At 42.1% G+C, this 19,669-nt stretch overlaps 1 protein-coding gene and 1 long non-coding RNA gene across 10 annotated transcripts in view; one reads left to right on the top strand and one right to left on the bottom strand.

The window, feature by feature from the left end:
- Positions 1-14,326, bottom strand: part of RPS6KA3 (ribosomal protein S6 kinase A3) — a 78,104-nt gene extending 63,778 nt beyond the window's left edge. For 5 of the 7 annotated variants that reach the window (XR_005932794.1, XR_005932793.1, XR_005932795.1 and 2 more), the window contains exons 1-2: positions 14,048-14,325; positions 2,112-2,168 (exon numbers count right to left, since the gene is read on the bottom strand). Coding sequence is in view for 3 of the 7 variants with exons in the window: in XM_030019856.2 (XP_029875716.1) it covers positions 2,112-2,168; positions 14,048-14,119 (129 nt within the window). In the remaining 4 variants the exon portion in view is untranslated. Of the gene's footprint in view, positions 1-2,111; positions 2,169-12,874; positions 13,129-14,047 lie in introns of all 7 variants that reach the window. The other 2 variants (XM_041124770.1, XM_030019857.2) reach the window with 2 other exon arrangements.
- A 22-nt stretch (positions 14,327-14,348) lies between these two features.
- Positions 14,349-19,051, top strand: LOC115343645. 3 transcript variants are annotated; one of them, XR_003924220.2, is made up of 2 exons: positions 14,349-14,498; positions 15,015-19,051. It is a non-coding gene; the product is annotated as an uncharacterized LOC115343645 (long non-coding RNA). The 3 variants fall into 3 exon arrangements; XR_003924218.2 differs by having other exon boundaries at positions 14,349-14,520; XR_003924219.2 differs by having other exon boundaries at positions 14,349-14,520; positions 15,012-19,051.
- The last annotated feature ends 618 nt before the right edge of the window (positions 19,052-19,669 follow it).

The raw sequence follows: 19,669 nt of genomic DNA, 5'->3' as shown, positions 1-19,669 counted from the left end.
TCCACTCATTATCTAAACTGCCTCTGTCCACAACTTCAGCAGAGAGAGAAACCGCTATGGCATTGCAATTATATCCATGCTGCAAACATGTTTCCATGCTGGAAACAGCTTTGACCATCTAATCACAAGCTGAAGTCTGCACAATATGCAATACCAGCACAGGAACTCTAAACTCCAACAAAATGTGGAGTTGAAAAATTGTGTTTTATTGGTAAGGCCATTTATCACCAGGCTTAAGTCAGCTAGTACTCTCTGACACAAAAGTACAACTACTAAAGTTGCCTTCATGTCTGAGAAAAAGTCACAGGCATCACAATAAGAAACCTGAACTCACTGGTACCTTCACATTATGAAAAATTGTAAACTGCAAGTTTGACATGAAGGTAAGGAACTTTAATTATCAATGAACCTTCCTGACTCTGATCTTCTCTTTAGCAGCAATCTCTATTCTCAAGAAGCCTGGGTTAAGTATTCCTTTGATTAATGCCTCTCAATTACAAGAGCAATGGAAACTAGCTTCACAGTCCTTCCTCACCCTTGATCTTCCCCTGAAAGACTACTGAAAGCTGAAAGCAGAAAGGAATACGAGATATGAGCTTTTAGAATATACAGGTAACTTTTTTAAATTTCAGTTATGGGGAAGGAAGAAAAAAGGGATAGGTATCCGTTTTTTTGCATTCACTGGCTAGTTCAAGCTCAGAGTGACCACTCTACTCCTATGTGTGATTCACAGTGCATTGGTTCATGGCTCCCTAATGCTTACTGTCCAGATCTGATTTACAGCCAACACTCAAGATCTACATTAATAGTTCAGCCTCTGCCTTTGGCTGTTGCATCACTATGAAAATTTCACTAAGCACGTTTCAACATTTAGCATCTTATCTGAGGCAGGGAAGGGGTCTTAAGTCACCATCTAAATCGATACCTACAGCTATCATCTTTGAGTATCTCCATGCAAACATTTCTGAAGCCCTTAACTTTGTCAGCTCTGAACCAATGAACAGAAGTTCTCTTTCACTCCAACTTAGCCAAATTAGCATCACAAGAAGAAAGGTGGAATCCACATCAACAGAGGAAAGACTTAAGAAACGCCTGGGCCTCAATGGACTAGCTTTGCTATTCTTGAATGCACTCCAATGTGACACATTTAAACTTTTCAACAGGAAGCCCAGGAAGAGGACCTAGAACTTTGTATCTTGGTTTCTTGGTTCTATGGAGAAAGGGAGTAGAAAGAATGTTCCAGGCTAATGAAGATTTATTATGCAAATAATCTAGTTTTACACAGGTCAATAAGGAAAATAAGAAATGACTAATGCTAACAACAAAAAGGGCACAGACAGATACTGCCAAGAAATCTCATGACAGTATGGAAAAACAAAGGTGCTGGCTGCTGTTACACGTTGCTTATCAAAATAGAAGGGGAAAAGCTATAGTGTATGCTGCCATGCTGAAAGAATCATATTTCATACAGTAAGCGCACATGCGTCTGCAACTGAACCTGTCTGGAATTTAACCATGAGATAATCCTTTGTTGTGACACGACCACAACTGAAACTTAATTATTAATAAAACATACTTTGTAGATGTAAAATATTTTCACCTATTCACTGATGAGACTAACAGAAGCCGATGGAAGTGCTTTGCTTGCTGGCACTAGGAAAAGTGGATAGTAAAAAAGAACTACATGTTTTCAAGGTTTGCTAAGATAAGAAAAGAGGAGCTCAACCTCCCTTCCTATTCAGGAATGCTCTAACTAGCCACATCTTACTATCAAACCTTCTCACTCCCCAAGCCAATTATAACTTCTACCACATTCAGCTTTGTGCTTTCCACAGGAAAGCCCACCTCATACTAGAAATACTAGGGAGAGCCTATATCGTACAAAAATACTATGGAAAGCATAAATGTTCATCAGAACAAACAGTAGGATACAGAACCAGACAAGTCAGTGAGAAAGAATTTATCTCAAAAATATTAGGATCCTAGATTGCACCTCATGTCTAGTAAACCTAAACAACAAAACATTAGTGGCAAACTGCCTGTAAATTAAGTGATATCAGTGTGCTACAATATTGTCCCATCTATCTTTATTACAACCATCTTTTACTCACAGTTTGTGGGTTGATATCATCTTCTCCCATAGGTTCATCCACAATTTGCTGTCCATTCTGTAAGAAACAGACACAGCAAGTTACTAGAAATGCTGAATACAAGTACAGAGGTAAATACATTGCCAATGTGCTTTTACAGCATGCTACCGTACAGGATCAAGTGTTCTCTTCTCCATATTCTATAAAAAAAAAAAGTAATTGAAAGTAAACACAGAAGACTGCTTATTGCTGGCATCCAATGCCACTCTTGCTTTGACCCTCATGTATTATCAAACTGGATGAAGTCACTGTAAGAAATATATAAAACAATCTAGCATTTGAACCCTTACTACTACACAGCTAGATGTTATTTTCCCACTGCTACAACTTCAGCAAAAGAGTTAAAGCTGATGAAGACTGAACAGCAAAAAGCCACAACCAAGAACAGATAAACAGGTTATTCCTAAGAGCAAGACCTTATGTAGCAAGTCAGTCCTTACTCTACCATGACTACTTCAAGAACATTTATAACTACAGTATAACCTTGTAAAAACTATGAACACAATGCTAATTTTATTAGCCAGCCATTTACTACCTTCTGTACTTTTCTAAGGACCATTCTAACAAGCCATGCAGAAACAGGCTTTTGAATTTGAAATTTACCCATAAAGATTTAAAAAAAGCTTAAATACCTTGTTGGTCAACAAATGCTTTCTTTTCCTTGTCAGTGTTCCTATAATTGGAGAATTTCTAAGAGACACTTTACCCAGAAAGACTTAGAATGACCTTGCTTACACAACAAGCATGAATATTAGCAAGTTGTAGGAAAAATACGTATTTTCTAATTTACGATATGGGCTATCACCTGGGGGATTAATACTTAGTTTGCTCCTAAAGTTTAAAAGCAATTCAATACGATTTTAGAAACAAATGAGAAACATTTAAAAATGGTTACATTTTTGATTACCACTGGAGGCAGAATTTAAGTTCATTTGTGCATTGCTTCCCTAGAGAACACAAAGCCTAATTAATCTATTTTTTCAGAACTTAATTTACTTAAAATAAAGTTACATGCATGTATGGATAGATATTTTCTAGATGTTAGGAAGTTAATAAAAGCTGCTCAGAGATTCAGAGATTTGAGCTTCATTCTACACCTTCCTTCCCACAGTTCAGTTTTTCAGCAGACTTCTTGTGTGGAACCTTCCTAGCATTTTTCTGTAACAACTTCTGATTAATATAGTCTTCCAGCTTACACATGGCTGGAGGAGAATCTTTTATATGAAGTGACAGATTAAATCCTAACCACTTCTGAATTCTAATTTTCAAACATGGCAAATACACTGAATGTTCAACCTCTGTTTTTAAAAAGGCTCTGATCTTTAACCTTGTTGACTTTTTTCAACATTTTATCAGTCCACCAGGAAAAACACAGCAAACTTTTGCAACACAAACGAACTGTTTTGTACAATCTGGTTTTCCTGTTTAATTCTGCATTGCTTTCACTTATTTTTCAGTTGAATTCAAGCAATGCATTCCAAACACACTTATTGGAACTAGGAACAAACTCAAGAAATCAGCATGTGCGCCATGCTGTCATGTCTGAGCCAGATCACTGGATTAGCAAGATGTTTTTAAATAGGTCTACCCAAGCAATCATTATGCTAAAGGAATCACTGGATGGTAGAACCAGTTTTTCTCAGAACAGTCTGAGCCATGTAAGGTAAAGAAGAATATGTATATATGATTTATGGTTTGCTGGTATATGATACTATTAAATGGAAAGCAGCTGTGTATTCAGAAAGTCTACAAAGCATACTGCCTTTCTTATGAGTTAAAATGTAAAGCCAAAAGGTTCCTATCGGAAGTGGCAATATTTAAACCACTGTGGAGTGAGGAGGTCAGCAGCATGCTTAAGAGGTGAGCGAATGAAACAGGTTCCGTTTTGCTGGGCGTAGACTCCCTCTAGTATTTAACCAGAACCAAGGACATGTCTCAGTGACATAACAGATTGGGACTAGATATAATAGTCTGATGAATACAGAATAAGAGAAGGCTGGATATATATTTCACATGTACAGATTGGTTTAATTCAAAGACAGAGACTCTAGACCTTGATTAGTCTTCATAACTGCACTCCTCCCATAGTGGGACACTAAGGAAGCAGAATGGATCAAAGATCTGGTTATTACCAGTACTCTGGCTCCAAAAGTGGAATATATTTCAGATGACAGCACAAGAGAACTATAAGAAAAATAACAGAAAAGGTCCACAGAAAGTTTCTACTTACACCTAAGCACATCAGCAATCAATTTACACCATGAAAGGAGGGTATACAACCCTCATAAAGGTAACCTACAAAATGCTCATCCAATCCACTCAAATTCCGCATCCTATTCTGTTTTCCAGCAGAAAGAGTCATGTTTAGTTAGCTACAAATTTGACTCCCAAAAGCTTTTAAGCCTGTTGCCACATTTCACTAAATTAGTAGAAATCAGCTTAAACACAGCTGGGTTCCAGCAGTTTTCCTGAAGTCACATGGACAGGAACACAAAAGGGATCCTACAGGTTTCCTAAATAAGCATAAAGCAGATAAACATCAGGGAATCTGCATCAGGCAGCTGGTACGTAACTGTCCCCCATATGAACCAACAGAACCTCTGAGACAAAAGTCAAACTACAAAACAGGAAATCAACCATCAATATTTCTAGCAATCAAAAATTACCCACTGAACTCTTAGGATATAATAAAGTACTTAATTTTCCTGGCAAAAAAAGACAGTTTAAAGAAGGCTTTTTGGAAAAAAAAAAAAAAAAATTAAAAAAATCGGATTATTTCACTTCTTGACTAGTAACACACACCCATAAATAACTGCACTGGAAGGAACCAAGAGGTAGCAAGTAGTGGCGTATGTTAGGGTATTGGCACTGAGAAAATATAATCATACTACATCCTTTGTAAGAAAGGAGTACCTCGAGAAATGTAGCCCACATCCCACCCACAATCAATTAACCACTTTTTGTGAAGCAGGGAATATCCTGCACTTTACACGCTACAACTGTATATTGATCTACAATCTTAATGTGAACTGTAAATTTATTTATTTTTTTTAAATTTTGGTTCTAACATTTACTGCAAGAGATCCAATTCATCTCAAAAGCCTGGCAAAATTGTACTATCGTGGGCACCTGCACAATAAACCTAATGCTATTCCCATCTATCCTTCTGATTAGCACTGGACCCACATGGATAAGGTGTATGTAAAACACGCCACCTGGCATCCATAACAGCAATTCGAACTTATCAATTTGGTGCAGAATATCTTATTTTAATAATAATGTCAGGTACCCATCATTCCCATCACACAGGGTTTTTTTTACAGGTATCTAAACCACGTTAATTGAAGTATTAAGTGGACAAATCATTATGTTTCCTCCAGTACTCATTTTTTCCTATTTTTCCCATTAGTTTCATCAGTAATATTACAGATAGTATACACTTGAAGTTTTTAGATTTAGTTTAGCATCTCTATTCTCACATTCTGTTTGCAAATCAAAGTTCTGCTAATTTGGACTTACCTTGCTGAACTTTATGTTCTTTCCTACAGTTTAATAGAATTTTTTTCTGAAGGACATAAGTTTGTCCCCAGAGCTTCTTTGATATTAGACACTACCAAATATCTTCTTCCACCCCCAAAACATCTCTGCTTTGTGTTTAGACTATTGCTAGACTATTTTGGGATGTTTAAGTAGCCTCTCTGCCAAATATTTTAACTTTTTTACCCAACTATGTTTGTCAGTTATTTTAAAAGCCTTTATGAAATTGATAACAGTTATAGGTTTTGGTATAAATCTTCTGCCATTAACCTCAATATTTCCTATTAATATTGGGCTTGAGCATTTGAGTTAGTACCCAGCCTTTATACTATTAACAGAGTTCAGTATATTATATAACTATTGACTTTTCCATGTAATTGGTGTCTTTTAGCAGAACCATACACTCCAATTAAGATACAATTTAAAAAGTGTTATATTCTTAGACTTAACAATTGGACAAATCAAGAATTATGTGTTGTATATCAGTGCAGGATGATGTTTTGAGTACACAAGCAGACAAGATAAGACATCTGAATCATACCATTTAAAAATCATTATCTAGAAGTTTTAACATGCCAATGAGTAATACAGGTGACGATTTAACTATGATTTGGAATTATAATTTAAATAAATTACCTGGATAAGTCTGAAGTTTCTCCCAGGTAATTCCTAGCTTTCAGCTGCCATATATAGATCTGAGCACTTACACTCTGGTGTTTTCAAGGGACTCTCAACTGACAGATAAAGCTGAAGAACCGTGCAGTCCTCGAATTGAGTACAGCTGTAACAATGCGTCTGGCTTATTTCAAAGCAGTACGGAATACAGTATTCCCACCGAAACATTCACAACAAATTTGCTGTTAGCAACACAAGGCGCTGCACGGAACTACACTCAGTAAAAGCCTTTCAAACTGTACACGCTCAAAACTTGCTATTCTAAGCAGCAATGAGCTACCCTGAGAAAAAATTTGTAGGTCCGCAGAAAAACAGTTGAAAATAGACTGAGAGGACCTTGAGAGGTCATGCGATCTATCTCAGTGCACGAAGGCATGATCAGCTATTCCTACAATGTCCCTCACAAGATGTTTATGTCTAACCCCTTCTTAAATCTTCAGTAATGGAGTTTTCACAATCTATTCCAGTGCTTAACTAAAATATAAGGTTTTAACAGGATCTGAATTAATGACTTGTTGCCCTAACTCCTGAGCTGTGAAGCCACACAGATTCGAAGCACTTACCTAAATCCTGACCTGATTAAAACTTATTATATGTAAGTAGCAGAAGTGAGCTATCATCTTAGACTTCTTTTGCTGTTCTCTCATAGCATATAATCAATGTTTTGCATATACTATGTCAAAAATAGTACACGTAAGTATTAAAAACTCCTTAAATTTTTTGAAAAATACTATTTTTATGAAATATAAAATTACTGCAAGCATTTCTTTTATAAAAAACTTTGTTACTTCATGAAAGTTCCATTAATTCCACATAATTTATTCTAAACTTTATTAACTAAGGTGACTGACTTCTTCCTTTGCCGAGTATTAAAAGAAACAGCAGGACATTGAAACTTGCCTCCCTGTAGACAATCAACCTCAGATACAAGCCATTAACATGCAGATCATTTAGGTACAAAGCCAAACTTCCTTAAGTTAGGATACTCGGGTAACTTTAACTATGTGATTTCGAAAACCCTCTCTACTTTACACTACCGCCTTCTTATCTAATATGACTCAGGAGTATAGTTTAACAATACAGAAAAGCAGTCCCCTTTCCTCCACTGCGATGCTTTCCTCAGCACTGGCATTTGTCCAGCCCTGTGCCAAGTCAGGTCAGAAAATGAAACTAAAAAAAAAGTTTGCAGCTCTGAATTAACTCAGCTTGAAGTCAGACAAGTGCCATGGCATTATCCGAGATGCCAGACATATAGTATCATAAAATCTTCGTCCAGGCCAACCACCTTCTGTAGCTAAAACAAGCTCCAATTGTGTATGTTCATTTGTTCGGGGGGGGGGGGGGGGGGGGGGGGGGGGGAAGACAGGGAAGTGAAATTTTCATTCAGTTCCCTACCTGTATGGGTGGTAAATTATTACACTTAATACATCAATTCAGCAGCATTAGGAAAAGAACAAAACAAAACACATACCACCTATTCTCTGTTCACCCGCTCCAAAGAGGAAGAAGAAATATAGAAGTAGAAGTCACTTACTTCAGTACATCCAGCCACTGCTGCACAAACGAAAATAAAAGAAACTCGTTCTCTGCTCGCTCGCATCATCCTAAGAGCGACTCTAGCACCTGACAGCATACAAATCTTATTACCAAGACTGTTTTTGCACGAGAAGGCGGGTACGCTTCACCACCCCTGCCTGCTGCTGTCCCAGGCCCACCGAAACGCCCTGTGCCCGCCTGGGCTCCTTCCAAAGGGGACCGGGGCACACGCACGGGAGTAACGTGCCAGGTCCTTCCCCCGTGAGTCAGGGGGCAGCCAACGGGCACAGCAGGGCTGACTGCTGCAATTCCTTCGAAAGCACACACGGGTTTCTTAGAATCTCTTTGCACGATAAACGACAATGGTTGAAATCAACTAAAGCATTACTCTTTTATGCTCATTTTGTCATTTACCTATTTTAATAAATTCTACTAAGAGAGACTAAGCTATGGAGCATCTTCACTATTTCCTAAAATTCAGGATTTCCAAGGTGAGTATACAACAAATGTCAACTGCTGGAAGACAGGAGGAAAAAGACTCCCCGTTAAGTAAAAAATTTGTTTAACATGCAAGCCAAAGTTCTAACAGTAACTAATTTTGGCAATCATGTTATGTAAGGAATAATACAAATAATATTCAACATGGTCTGATTACATCCTGAAACCACCACCTTTTGAGACTGCAGGACAAAGACGTTTAAAATCACAATAAAATACCATTTCTTCACATCTTCTGTATATACTTAAGCATGTTCTGATAAATTAATGCTTGAAATCAAATGTTAAATGGAAATTTAACTAATTAATTTAATTAAACAGAACCTTAGAAATTGTGTCACTAAACAGATCCAGACAATAACAACATATTTAGAAGACACATGCTACCTTCTACACAATTGAATTGCTTCACTCACTAAATAAATAAATAAATTTTTAAAAATAAAAAAGGCAGCACATTTCCTCCAAAAAGAGTTAAGTGGAGCATTAAGCATACCACAGGGGGTTCCTTGCATCAAAGGGAACATATGGTAACTGTTACTGATAAGAACTAGCTAGCAGCAACTTTGTGGTTGAGCCAGGGGAGTAGGTCCCTGGAAATCAGAGTTCATCTCCTAGCTCTAGAAGAGACACCGGGAATGATGCTAGGTGGGGTCACTAAGCTGTCAAGCCTCATTTTCCCATCTGTTACACAGGATTTTATCCCCCCTCTATTTCCAATGGATGAGGCATTTAATCTTCTTTCACAAAATAAAGAGAGAGTAAGTAGCACAGTATCATGTACGCAAGCGTATAGCACAATATTCGCAGTCATCAGCCACTTTAGTTCATCTAAACTTAAAAACTCCCTGAAGAGTAGAATTCTAACTAATCCAGTTTTACTGATCAAATTATTCCCCTCTTGAAAGTCACCAAGATTGAAAAAACAATTACAAGGTTTTACTCTTGCCTGAAAAACTGCTTAAAAGTTTCATTATTGGAATATGGCTATAAATTATATTTGAAAAACAAACAACACAACAGAACACACACCCCCAAACCAAACCAAAACCCACAAAAACCCACAACCCAAACCCAGTATCTCGAAAGAGTTCTTCAAGTTGATAGATCTGTCAACTGCCAAGATCAATCAACTCATAAAGCTAGTATTTTTGATGTGAAGAAATAATTAAACACCCACCTTATTCTACGTATCATTGTGAACCTAAGTCGAGCATTTCAAACGACAAACAACGACAGTCAGCGTGACAGATCACAATCAATTCAAAGACAACAGACATGCCTTTAAACACGTCAGTCTGCTTACATCTACTTTGTGTTAGGTGTCCCAGCTGTGGAGAGAAATACTACGTACGCTATAATGAACAAAACAATTACAAGAACTGCCAATGTCATAAAAAACCCTAACAGAACGATTCAAGAAGTCAAACTCAACACCTTCCGTGAGGAAACCAAGAGCCGCGGAGCACACACAATACTGCACGAAGGTACTGAATTCAGCAGAGTAAATCACCTGCCCCCTCCTAGCCCAGCCAGCTGACAGCAGGACATCAGTACTACGCCGCGTAGTAGGAATGTGTTAACTAAAGAACAGTAGAGGTAAAATTGTACCATTAAGGAACTGAAAAAGCTGAAGAAGCCCCACGCACACCCCTAAACATCTTTCGTGCAGATGATGTGTTCCTGAAGACGGTATTTACAGATATATAACATCTGTTAACCTGTCCTTCTATCACAGTAGTTTGTGGAATACAGAGTATACTACTTATTTAGGCGAGAACTAAATTGCCAATTGCCACTTTTAGCCCAACGTAAGAAAATGTCACTCCAGACATCTGTGAAAAACCCAGACTTCAGAATGCACTGTACTGACAGCAGGTCTGTATGAGAAGTGATAGTAGAGTGCTGCAGAGAATTCTGCCTATAATGGAGAGACAACGGATAGCCTTCAAAATCCACATAGACCAGTCCATTTAGGTGATTCCATTTTTGGCTTTGAATTGTTTCCTGTGTTGGCTATAGAAGAAATGACTGCAAATATAGCCTTTGTTCCTGTGGAACGTAAGTACAACACTGATCACGCAGACTAGTACAGAATGTAAAGAGACAGTCACAACAAGCCTCATGGCTTCAGGTGGCAAGACAGCTGATAAATTTCAGATTCCATGCCAGAAGTATACATTGATATTGAGAATGTTGCATTGACATCAGAACGGAATTACGAAGCAAAAATTACATTCTACGAGATTCTTTAAAGCATCAGCATGACTGTTAAATGCTAGTACCCCTTGTCTGGTGCAAGGTTCAAATAATTCTGGATACAGAAGATAAAACAAGGAATTCTGTGAGAGGAGATTGATACCATTGATTTAGACACCTAAATAGATGATCACAAATCCCCTGTCAAGAGCAGCGGAAAAAACTGAACTTTCTCCACAGCTGATTTAGAGCACCTAAATTAAAACTCCTAAAGATAGATGGCACAAATGCTTCCCAGAAAGTCTAGCAAATGGCATCTGCTTATGGTACTGGTGTCCAAAATTTGGCTGCCATAACTGTATTCATTCTCCTCCAGTCGACATTAATATGCATAGCTGGCTGTACAGATCAAAGGATCAGGCTAGTCATTCAGGCATTCAAATACAAACTCAAATCATCAATACTTAATTTGCTTGAAAGCAGATGACTTGAAATAACAGGCACACTCTCAACATGAAAAACAAACCTATGCTTGTTATAAATCTTGAGTGGACCCTGGGTCAATAAAAGACAGCATCATTCCACAGGCTTTAAAGGTGGTATCATTTAAAACATGAAACTTTAAAAACAAAACAAAAATACATTATACTATGTAGACAAATTATTTTAAAAACAGCCTAACAACTTTACACGTTGAAAAAGCTGTCAGAGATGCAATGTGGATCACTGACCTATTTGTACCTGTAGAAACAGATGTCCTGCAACTGATCTCTGAAAACTAGAAACCCATATTTTATCTAACAAAATTGTTTGCATTATTTCTCAAGAAGGACGTGTTCTACAAATCTGCTGTCCTGTACACCTAAGTTCCAGCAGCTGTTGATGGTTAACTATACTGTCTTCCAAAGTAATACTAGTTAAGGGCATTCTACTCCTCCCACCAAATTTGCTCACACACACCTCCTCGGCGGTACCACTATAAAACCAAATACAGGACTGCACTGGGAAATGTATAAAAATTAATCCGATATAAAACCTCATAGAGCTGTCAAGACAAAGAAAGTGTCTGAGCTGAGTTTTAAAGCTTGATAATGTGTAATTCCATGTAGATAACACAGTGTTACAAGAACTGCATCAGCAAATCCAAGAGGTTAGCGGAAACTCTTGGCCTCACTCAGTATTACAGCTAAAGACATTACTACTATCAAACTATGACTGAAATCACAGTGAGTTTCCAGGTGGATGTAAAAAATATTCTTGCCCAAGGATACTCTTGCAGGATAGGGTCTGTAATTAGGATATTGCTAGGCTACAGATAAACACAACTCATGCAAATTGAAAATGTAAGTTATGTATTTAGGTCATTTGTTTATGTACTTGACCTAAACTTACCTATTTTCACTGAAACATCTTTTCTTAAAAACTCATTTCAGGTAACCAACCTTTCTAAGTCTACTTTTTTCCAGTTGAGGTTCAGCTGAGAAGCTTTTACAGGTGCAGTCTGGTCTTTTCAAGAACCAAGTGTTTACTCCAGACTAGGGCCTTAGAGTGCAAACCTGTCAGTTCAGTGGCTGTTTCACATTTTGTTAGTGGTCCTACAAAATTTTTTGGTGATAAACTGCTGTAGACTCATCTCAATGTAAAGCGTTTAGCCTTTTTTTTTTTTTTTTTAGGAAGAGGCAAAATACACTTGTTTCAGGAAGTTTATGAGAGCAGTTTAAAAATAAATCATGTCTGAAATACACTAAAGCAAATAACAAAGTATAATTAATCCTGCACATACACACATTTCAAATAACAATCTATTTTGCTACCTTTCCAGCATATAAACCATTACTGAAGTTACTACAGTGCAGACTACATGCAGCGAACACGGAAGACGAAAGCAACAGTTAAGATCTTGTCTCTAAATCATTAGTCTAAGTGGTCTTGCAGAAACGTCTCCCCTACCACCTTCTCCCCCGCCCTCAAGCATCACACTACTATTGCAGTTACTCCCCATTAAAAGAAAATAAATCATCTAAGATCACCACTTCAGAAGCCAGCAAATAACTGGCAAGAATTTAAAAGTAACTACAGTAACTGGCAAGGATTTAAAAGACAGATCTGCCTGTCAGATCAGAACTGCAGAGTGTTCTGACCCCCAGAGATGCAGTCACATTAAGCAGCAGGAAGACAAGACAAACATCAAAAGGACGAACACTTCTGATACTGCAGAAACTTTGCATTGGTCTCTCTCTCTCTCTCTTTGCTCCGCTCACTAAGGAGTAAGTCCTAACCTTGCGACTAATTGCTGTGACCTGGCCTGAGTCCACGCTGTTCAAGATCAGCATCACTCGAAGCAGCCTGGCTGCGTATCAGCTGGAGCAGATTCAGGTAGAAGCTGCACTGTCAGAGGAAGCTCGCTCTTTTCAGACGGGAGTCTGGTCCCAAACTAGCACATGCATTGTGGGCTACTAGGGAATCACGGAGCAAGCACAGCCGACTGTGTAGGTGTAGTGTTTACACAGATCCAAACCAACACAGTAGTACGCTGTAGGAAAAAAAAAATGAAAATAGCTGAGGGCATCTATGGCCTCGGATGCAAGCGAGTCTCATTTCCAGCCGCCGTCCTCACCCCAGCCGAGGAAAGCCGACGCGCGTCCCGCCTGACAAGGGCAGGGGCACAACACCAACTCCCCGCTACCAGCGGCAGGAAACCGCACCGCGCTGCATCTCAGGGATGTTCCCATCAACGCCGCCAAGCACAAAGCTTCACCCCTGCGGTTTCCCAAACGCTTGCGAAACTGCAGCGACAACCCCATCCTGCTTAGATAAGGGGGGGGGGGGGGGGGGCAGGGGCACCCGGGCGGGGACGGCGGCACCGGGCAAGGTGAGGGCAGGCCCCGGCCCTCCCCGGGGCCGCGCTTTGCGGAGGCGGCGGGGCCGCCCCGGGACGGGAAACTCGCCGTGACAGTAACCAGACACCGCGCTGGAACAAAAGCGCCCGAGTCGGCCGCCGCCGCCGCAGCAGGTTACTCCCTCCCGGGGAAAGGGGGCGGAAGGGGAGGGAGCGAGCCGGGAGCAGCCCGGTCCCGTGAAACGAGCCCCGGAGCGGCGGAGCGGGGCGAGGCGGGGGGAGAGTCCCGGCCGGTCCCGGCCCTGAGGCAGTGCCCCGGGGAGGAAGCGGCGCGCAGGGGCCGGCCGGGCGGCCGGCGCCGACGTTCACCGTCTCCCCCCCCCCCCCCGCCGCCCCGCCGCCGCCTCAGCGGCCCGGCGCCCCGTACCCCCCCCCCCCCCGACCCCGCGCCGGGCCGCTGCCCCTCGGCCACCCACCCGCGGTCGCGGCGCTGCCCGCCCCGAGCGCCCGCGAAGGGAAACTCTGCCCGTCCCCTCCCGCGGCGGCGGCGGCAGCGGGAGCCCAGGTCCCGTCCTCTCCTCACAACTTTCCCCACAACCCGCCCGCCCCGTACCTCGGTGCTGCTCTCGGCTGTGCTCTCCACAGCCATCTTCTGCCAAGGGTCCGCCAGCTGCGCCAGGGGCATCTTCCCCGCCGGGCTCCCGCAGCCTCCGCGCTCCGCTTATCCCACACCGAGGCGGGGGCGGCGAGGCAGGCAGGCAGGGCGCGGGACACCCCGGCTGGCTCTAGCGGCGGCGGTTCACTGCGGCGACTGCTGCCCGCTGCCGCCCTCCGTCCGTCCGTCCGTCCGTCCGTCGGTCTGTCCGTCCCTCCTCCCGCCCCCTCCCCGCTGCCAGGCGGAGCCGCGCGTCCGCCCTCCCCCCGGCCCGGCCCGGCCCGCCGCTCCGGGCCCGGCTTCCGCTCACAACATGGCCGCCCCGGTCCTACCTGCCCGACTCAACGGCGCCTGCGCGTCGCCACCGCCGGGCGGGGATACCGCCGCCCCGGCCCTTCACCGGCCGCAGGTACCGGGCCGGGGGCGCCGAGGTACGCCCGGGCCGGCGGAGCGGGGGTCTGGAGCGCGACGTCTGCCGGACACCCGGGCGGCAGCCGGTCGGTCGCCGGCGCGGCCCTTGCCGCCGCCCCTGGCCGTCGGGCAGCGGCGGGGAGGGGGGGGGGGAACGGCTCGGTGCCGGCGGGCCGGAGCGGGGCCGGGGCTGCCGGTGTAGGTTTCGCCCAGCGTTGTGTAGGGCAGCGGCGGGCGAGGCGCCCGTGTGGGGCTTTCCCCCTCGGGGCGGCCGGTTGGGTCAGGCCGGCCCCGGCGGGAAGGGCGGGGGAAGCCCGGCCGGGGCGGGCGGCGCGGAGGCCGGTGAGCTGAGGGGAACGGGAGTGCGTGTGGGCGAGCAGAAGAGCGGACGGGGGAGTTGGGAGGCGAGCGAGGAGCGGGAGGAAGGCGTGGTGTCGGGCAGGGTATCGTTAGGCGGAGAGGGAGAGGAATTAAGGTGCAGGAATTTGTTTTTATGGCAATACCGTTTCAGCAGCGGGTTGCCTCGAAGCGGGAAAGTCATACTTCGGCAGGCCAGGAGACGTGAAGATAAAGCTGTCAAAAAAAAATCCCCACAGGTTCTGAAAACAGCCCTTACTTTACTTTTTATCCTCAGCTGTAAGCTAGTACACAAACAGCCGACTTAAACACATAGCGAGATCCACGAATGTATGCGGTCTTACATGGTTCTCTTAAAACGTTAAGCGCTGTAATAAACACCCATCCTTTGGCAACGTCAGATGGCTTGGCTGATGCAGAAGAATCCTTGAAACATTAGACCAGCGGCTGAAGACGGGTACGGGTGTCAAAGCCAAATTTTTCAGAACTGTGCTTGAGAAGGCCCCCGCTGCGTTTTCAACAGCCCCCACTGTCCCAAAGCGTTTCTAGATTTGACAGGTCACGTGCTTTTTTCTGTCCTTCATAAAAGTTAACGTTCTTTAAATATTTGGAGTTTTTTGGGGGGTGGGAGGAATGGCAAGAGTGCTAGTAATTAAAAATGTGTGTGTGCGTGCATGCACACAGCACTGTGATGAACACAGGCTACTTCTGTTTCTGCTTGGTGGCGGTTTTGATCCCACTTTGTATTCACGTAAGCATAAATACCTATCTACAGAGGAGTGGATAGGCAGTTGCTCATAATGAATCAGACTTCAGCTGGTACTACAGAGACTTCCATATCTGGAGTAAAAGGCCATAGCTGAATGATCCCTTGAAGCCGTCACCACTGCCAGGAGAAGCAGCTGTGCCCTCCCCTTGCTCACTGCTCTTCAATCTGGCCCTTGCATCAGCCTCTCTTTTGAAGTGGTGCAATTGCTTGTGCTGCCACGTGGTGAGTTAGACTGGGGAATAGATCTACGTCAAAACTAACCCTACCCTTTTTACCTTCTGTTGTCCGCAAAAAAAACCCCCCACCGACTAACGCTATCAAAGTTTGAGTTAAAGGTTGAAGAGAGGTCGGGACTGATTCCTTCAAAAATGGACAATTTGCAAAACTCTGGCCAGTTATTGGTATGAAATTTAGAGCAAGGTAACAGAAAACAGATAATTCAGTAGCACTTGGCAGCATTTATGCTTAATAGCATGATGTTAATAGCAAGGAATAATTTTTTTGTAGTCTGATCAGCACCAGGTCACTTCAGCCTCAAACTGGCTGCTGGAATGTTGAATAGAAAACTCATATATATTCACAGCAGTCGTACATTATGTGTTTGACACACAAATCGGGACTTTTTAAAAAATCCTTGAGTTCATGTAAAAATCCATGATGAAAAAAATGTTTCCTTCCATCCCTCTGGAAACGTCATTTTCTACTCCCTCACAGGGATAATTCGCTTTACATTATCAAAGCTCATGCATTTGTACCTGCCTACATCAACTACACACAGTGAGATACGTACATCTGAGACGTGCCATTAGGGAGAAGAACCTAAGCAGCTGAAAGGTGGCGATGGTAACAGTGAGAAAACCCTAACCCTAAGCTTGCATTTAACATAGTTCAAGCCATCCCTCTTTATATTAGACTTCCTTCCTCTAAATAAAAAATTCCATGATCTCCTCTTTTCCTTTCATAGTTGTCTAGTCCTTTCCTGCCATAGGTGCCTATTCCAAATTACTTGTTTGAATTAAAACTCTCTTTAGAAGGAGAGTGGGTGTCACATTTCAGTTAGTGTCTCTAAATTTTGTGTGTTGGTCATCTTTTGTCCTTCCCTGTATGTGTCCTACGAATCCAGAAAAAACAAGGGCAAAGATCTTATGCGCTAGCTTATAAGAGGACTGCAAACAATAGAAATCTGACCTTTTCTCAGGCACTGAAGTACGGAGGGTAGGCAGAAGTATGCCATTTCATTGTTCAGGGGTTTGAGTATTATCACACCACACATTTAAATTTTGTAAAGGAAAAAACTGCATCAAGATTTTAATAGAAGCTACTATGCAAGGACAGAGTTCAGGGCAAGAAAATAATCTGGAAATTGTCTCCATGGGGAAGAGAAACATATCAGTTAATCTCTGGGAGATGCGGGGGATTCTGACTTTCAGATCCTGCTAAGCTCAGACTTGGATCATCCTCCCGGTGAGAGGTAAGACGCTGAAGATATTTTGCCTCAAGACAGCAGCTCCTGTTTTTCATTTCTTTTGTCTCAGGCCAAAGCAAGATCATGCTTTCACCCGTGGCAGCAGGCCTTTCCTTTTACCCTCTTTCCCTCTAGGCACAGCCATCGCTACTTGACTGTAGTCACCACGAATAACTGTCTGTCACCAGACTTGGTTGTGGGGGTTTATTTCACCTTTGCATAAGTGGTTGCAATCGTATTGCATCCACAGAGATGTTTTACATGCATTGCACTGGAAAATTTGTGATCACATTCGTTAGGAAAAGGGTAGCGTGTGGCACTGAAATGATAGTGCTGCATAAAATCCTGTTAACCTGTCATCACATGAATTTGGTGGGCTTCACGAGCTGCACCATTTTTTGATCTCGCTTCTAACAAATCTCACTAAAATGTCACCCTATTGAAAGGGAGACATCAGCTTAGTAGGACTTACCTGTCTTTCTCCACAGAAAGCGTCTTGATGTGTGAGTAGCAGAAATTGGGGAAGCTTGCTTACGGTCGGTGGTATCTAATGCTTTGCCTAGCTTTGGAGTAGTACCTACTTACTCTTTGCAATTAAGGCAGAATTCACGGCAGAGTTAGTAAATCACCATAGTCATACTCCAAAAATAATAAGTGTAAAACAGGATTAGTTTGCTATTATTACTATCAGAATAATATTTGGGAGCTTGAACTTGCATTTTTAAAATATAAATAGAAGGGGGGGAAAAACAAAGCAAACTATTTATGGCAACAAAAACCACAATCCAACATGCCTCTAGAAGGTGTAGTAGTGTGTTAGGTGTGAATTATAATGCAGTATCTTCTGGATTAAAGTGAATAGCATATGAAAAAGTAAATGCATTCCAAAAGTGTGAAATTCAGTTTCAAGTATTACAATCACAATACTGAGGTGTATGATTTGAATTTAATACACAAGAAAATATACAGAAGGTACTGTCCAAATTTACATGGGAAAAACCTCCAAGGAGTTAAAAAAAAAAAAAATCGATACATTTTATTTGTACAGCTAGTAGATGCAGAGAGTCTCTTACTCTCAAGACACCTGGATTCAGTTCCTAGCAGATCACAAAGGACAATTGTGTAATTTAGCAAGTCACCTAATATAGATGAGATTCAACTAAGGAGCCTTAGTCTTTCTTAATGATGTTTTCAAAAGTGTGAAGAGGCCTTGATTGGAGAAGTGTAAATACATCCTGCCAAAATAGACTAAGGAAGCCTTAGTGCTAATTAGAACTGGTTGCTCCATGCTTTAGTTGCAAATATAAAGAACATCTCCTTAACCTCATTGGGATATTGAAAGGATGGTTTCACCGATGTTTGGAAAGCTGACAAAGACCAGGGGGAGAGAGACAAAGTGCTGCAAGAAGTTTCCAGCTGGTGTGAGTTGTCATAGCAGAGACACCAGAAGGATCGGCTATAGGAACCAGGTTTAAAGAAAGTTTTAATCAATAATTAAAAAGGGAAGAACTGAAATGAATGTCTCTTGTGTATTAAGACTTAACCTGACCTTTCAAAACAACATCTGCTGAAGGGTGCTTTCACCATTACAGGCCCCTGGATGATGGAATCGTACAGGAATGCAAACATTTCCTACAATTTCCTCTGGCAGGCTCTTCTTTGAAGTTCTGATCCTGCAAGTGTAGTAGAAGACACGATAATGACAATGAGAATACTTCTAAATGCTCCGTATATTAGAGATATGGTGTCTGACTCACCGCTTAAAACTCTAGGTTTTCTGGACATGTGTATATTTGCATAAAATTGCACTGAAAGAGTAAAGCCTAATGGATCAGGCTCAATGGTATTACTGCTCTGAGTTTTATCTGTGGTCACTATACTAGCAGGAAATATTGTGCCTGTGGTTTCTACATCCTGAGTGGAAATCTGGAATTCAATAAAATATGGTCTCATTACAGCATACCTGTCTCCAACATATGTTCTCATTTTAGTGTTTCTGTACATACAGATAGCTCAGATTTATCTTCTGAGTGACAAAGCTTATCCTGTTCACCGCAGAGTATGAGAAACCTTTTGCTGAGCTTTGAAATCTTGAAACTTTTGAAATCTTAAAACTGAATACAAGTTATCACCCCATTATGGTGGAACATTGAGAAGCAGATCAGAATTTCAGATTGTGGTATTTTGAGACAAAAAGGAAACAGCAGAGTATGAACAAGGATCAGTCCCCAAGGGTCGGTGTTCTCCTGGGTTAAATATGACACAAGCTAGCTGTTCACAAAAAAGAAAGAAAAAAAAAAAGATACAAAGGTGATAGAGGTAGAATATGGTATTATATTATACAAGATAGTGTAGCAATAACAAACATGTCAACTTCACAAGTCACTGCTATAAAACACAACCAGGCCTAGAGGAGGCCACAACATTATATATACCTTACATGTCTCGTCCCCTAGACCTAGGAGTTTAAGGGTCACATACCTTTCTATTATTGTCATCAAATTAGGTCTGATTTAAAGAGTCTACTGACAAGCAAAGCCCAGTTTATCTAGCTTTTTGGGAGCTAACCTTACTACCT

The sequence above is a fragment of the Aquila chrysaetos genome, chromosome 7, assembly GCF_900496995.4.
Source record: "Aquila chrysaetos chrysaetos chromosome 7, bAquChr1.4, whole genome shotgun sequence".
Classification (NCBI taxonomy): domain Eukaryota; kingdom Metazoa; phylum Chordata; class Aves; order Accipitriformes; family Accipitridae; genus Aquila; species Aquila chrysaetos.
The sequence above is the reverse complement of the archived record's forward strand: the minus strand, read 5'-3'. Positions and strand labels throughout refer to the sequence as shown.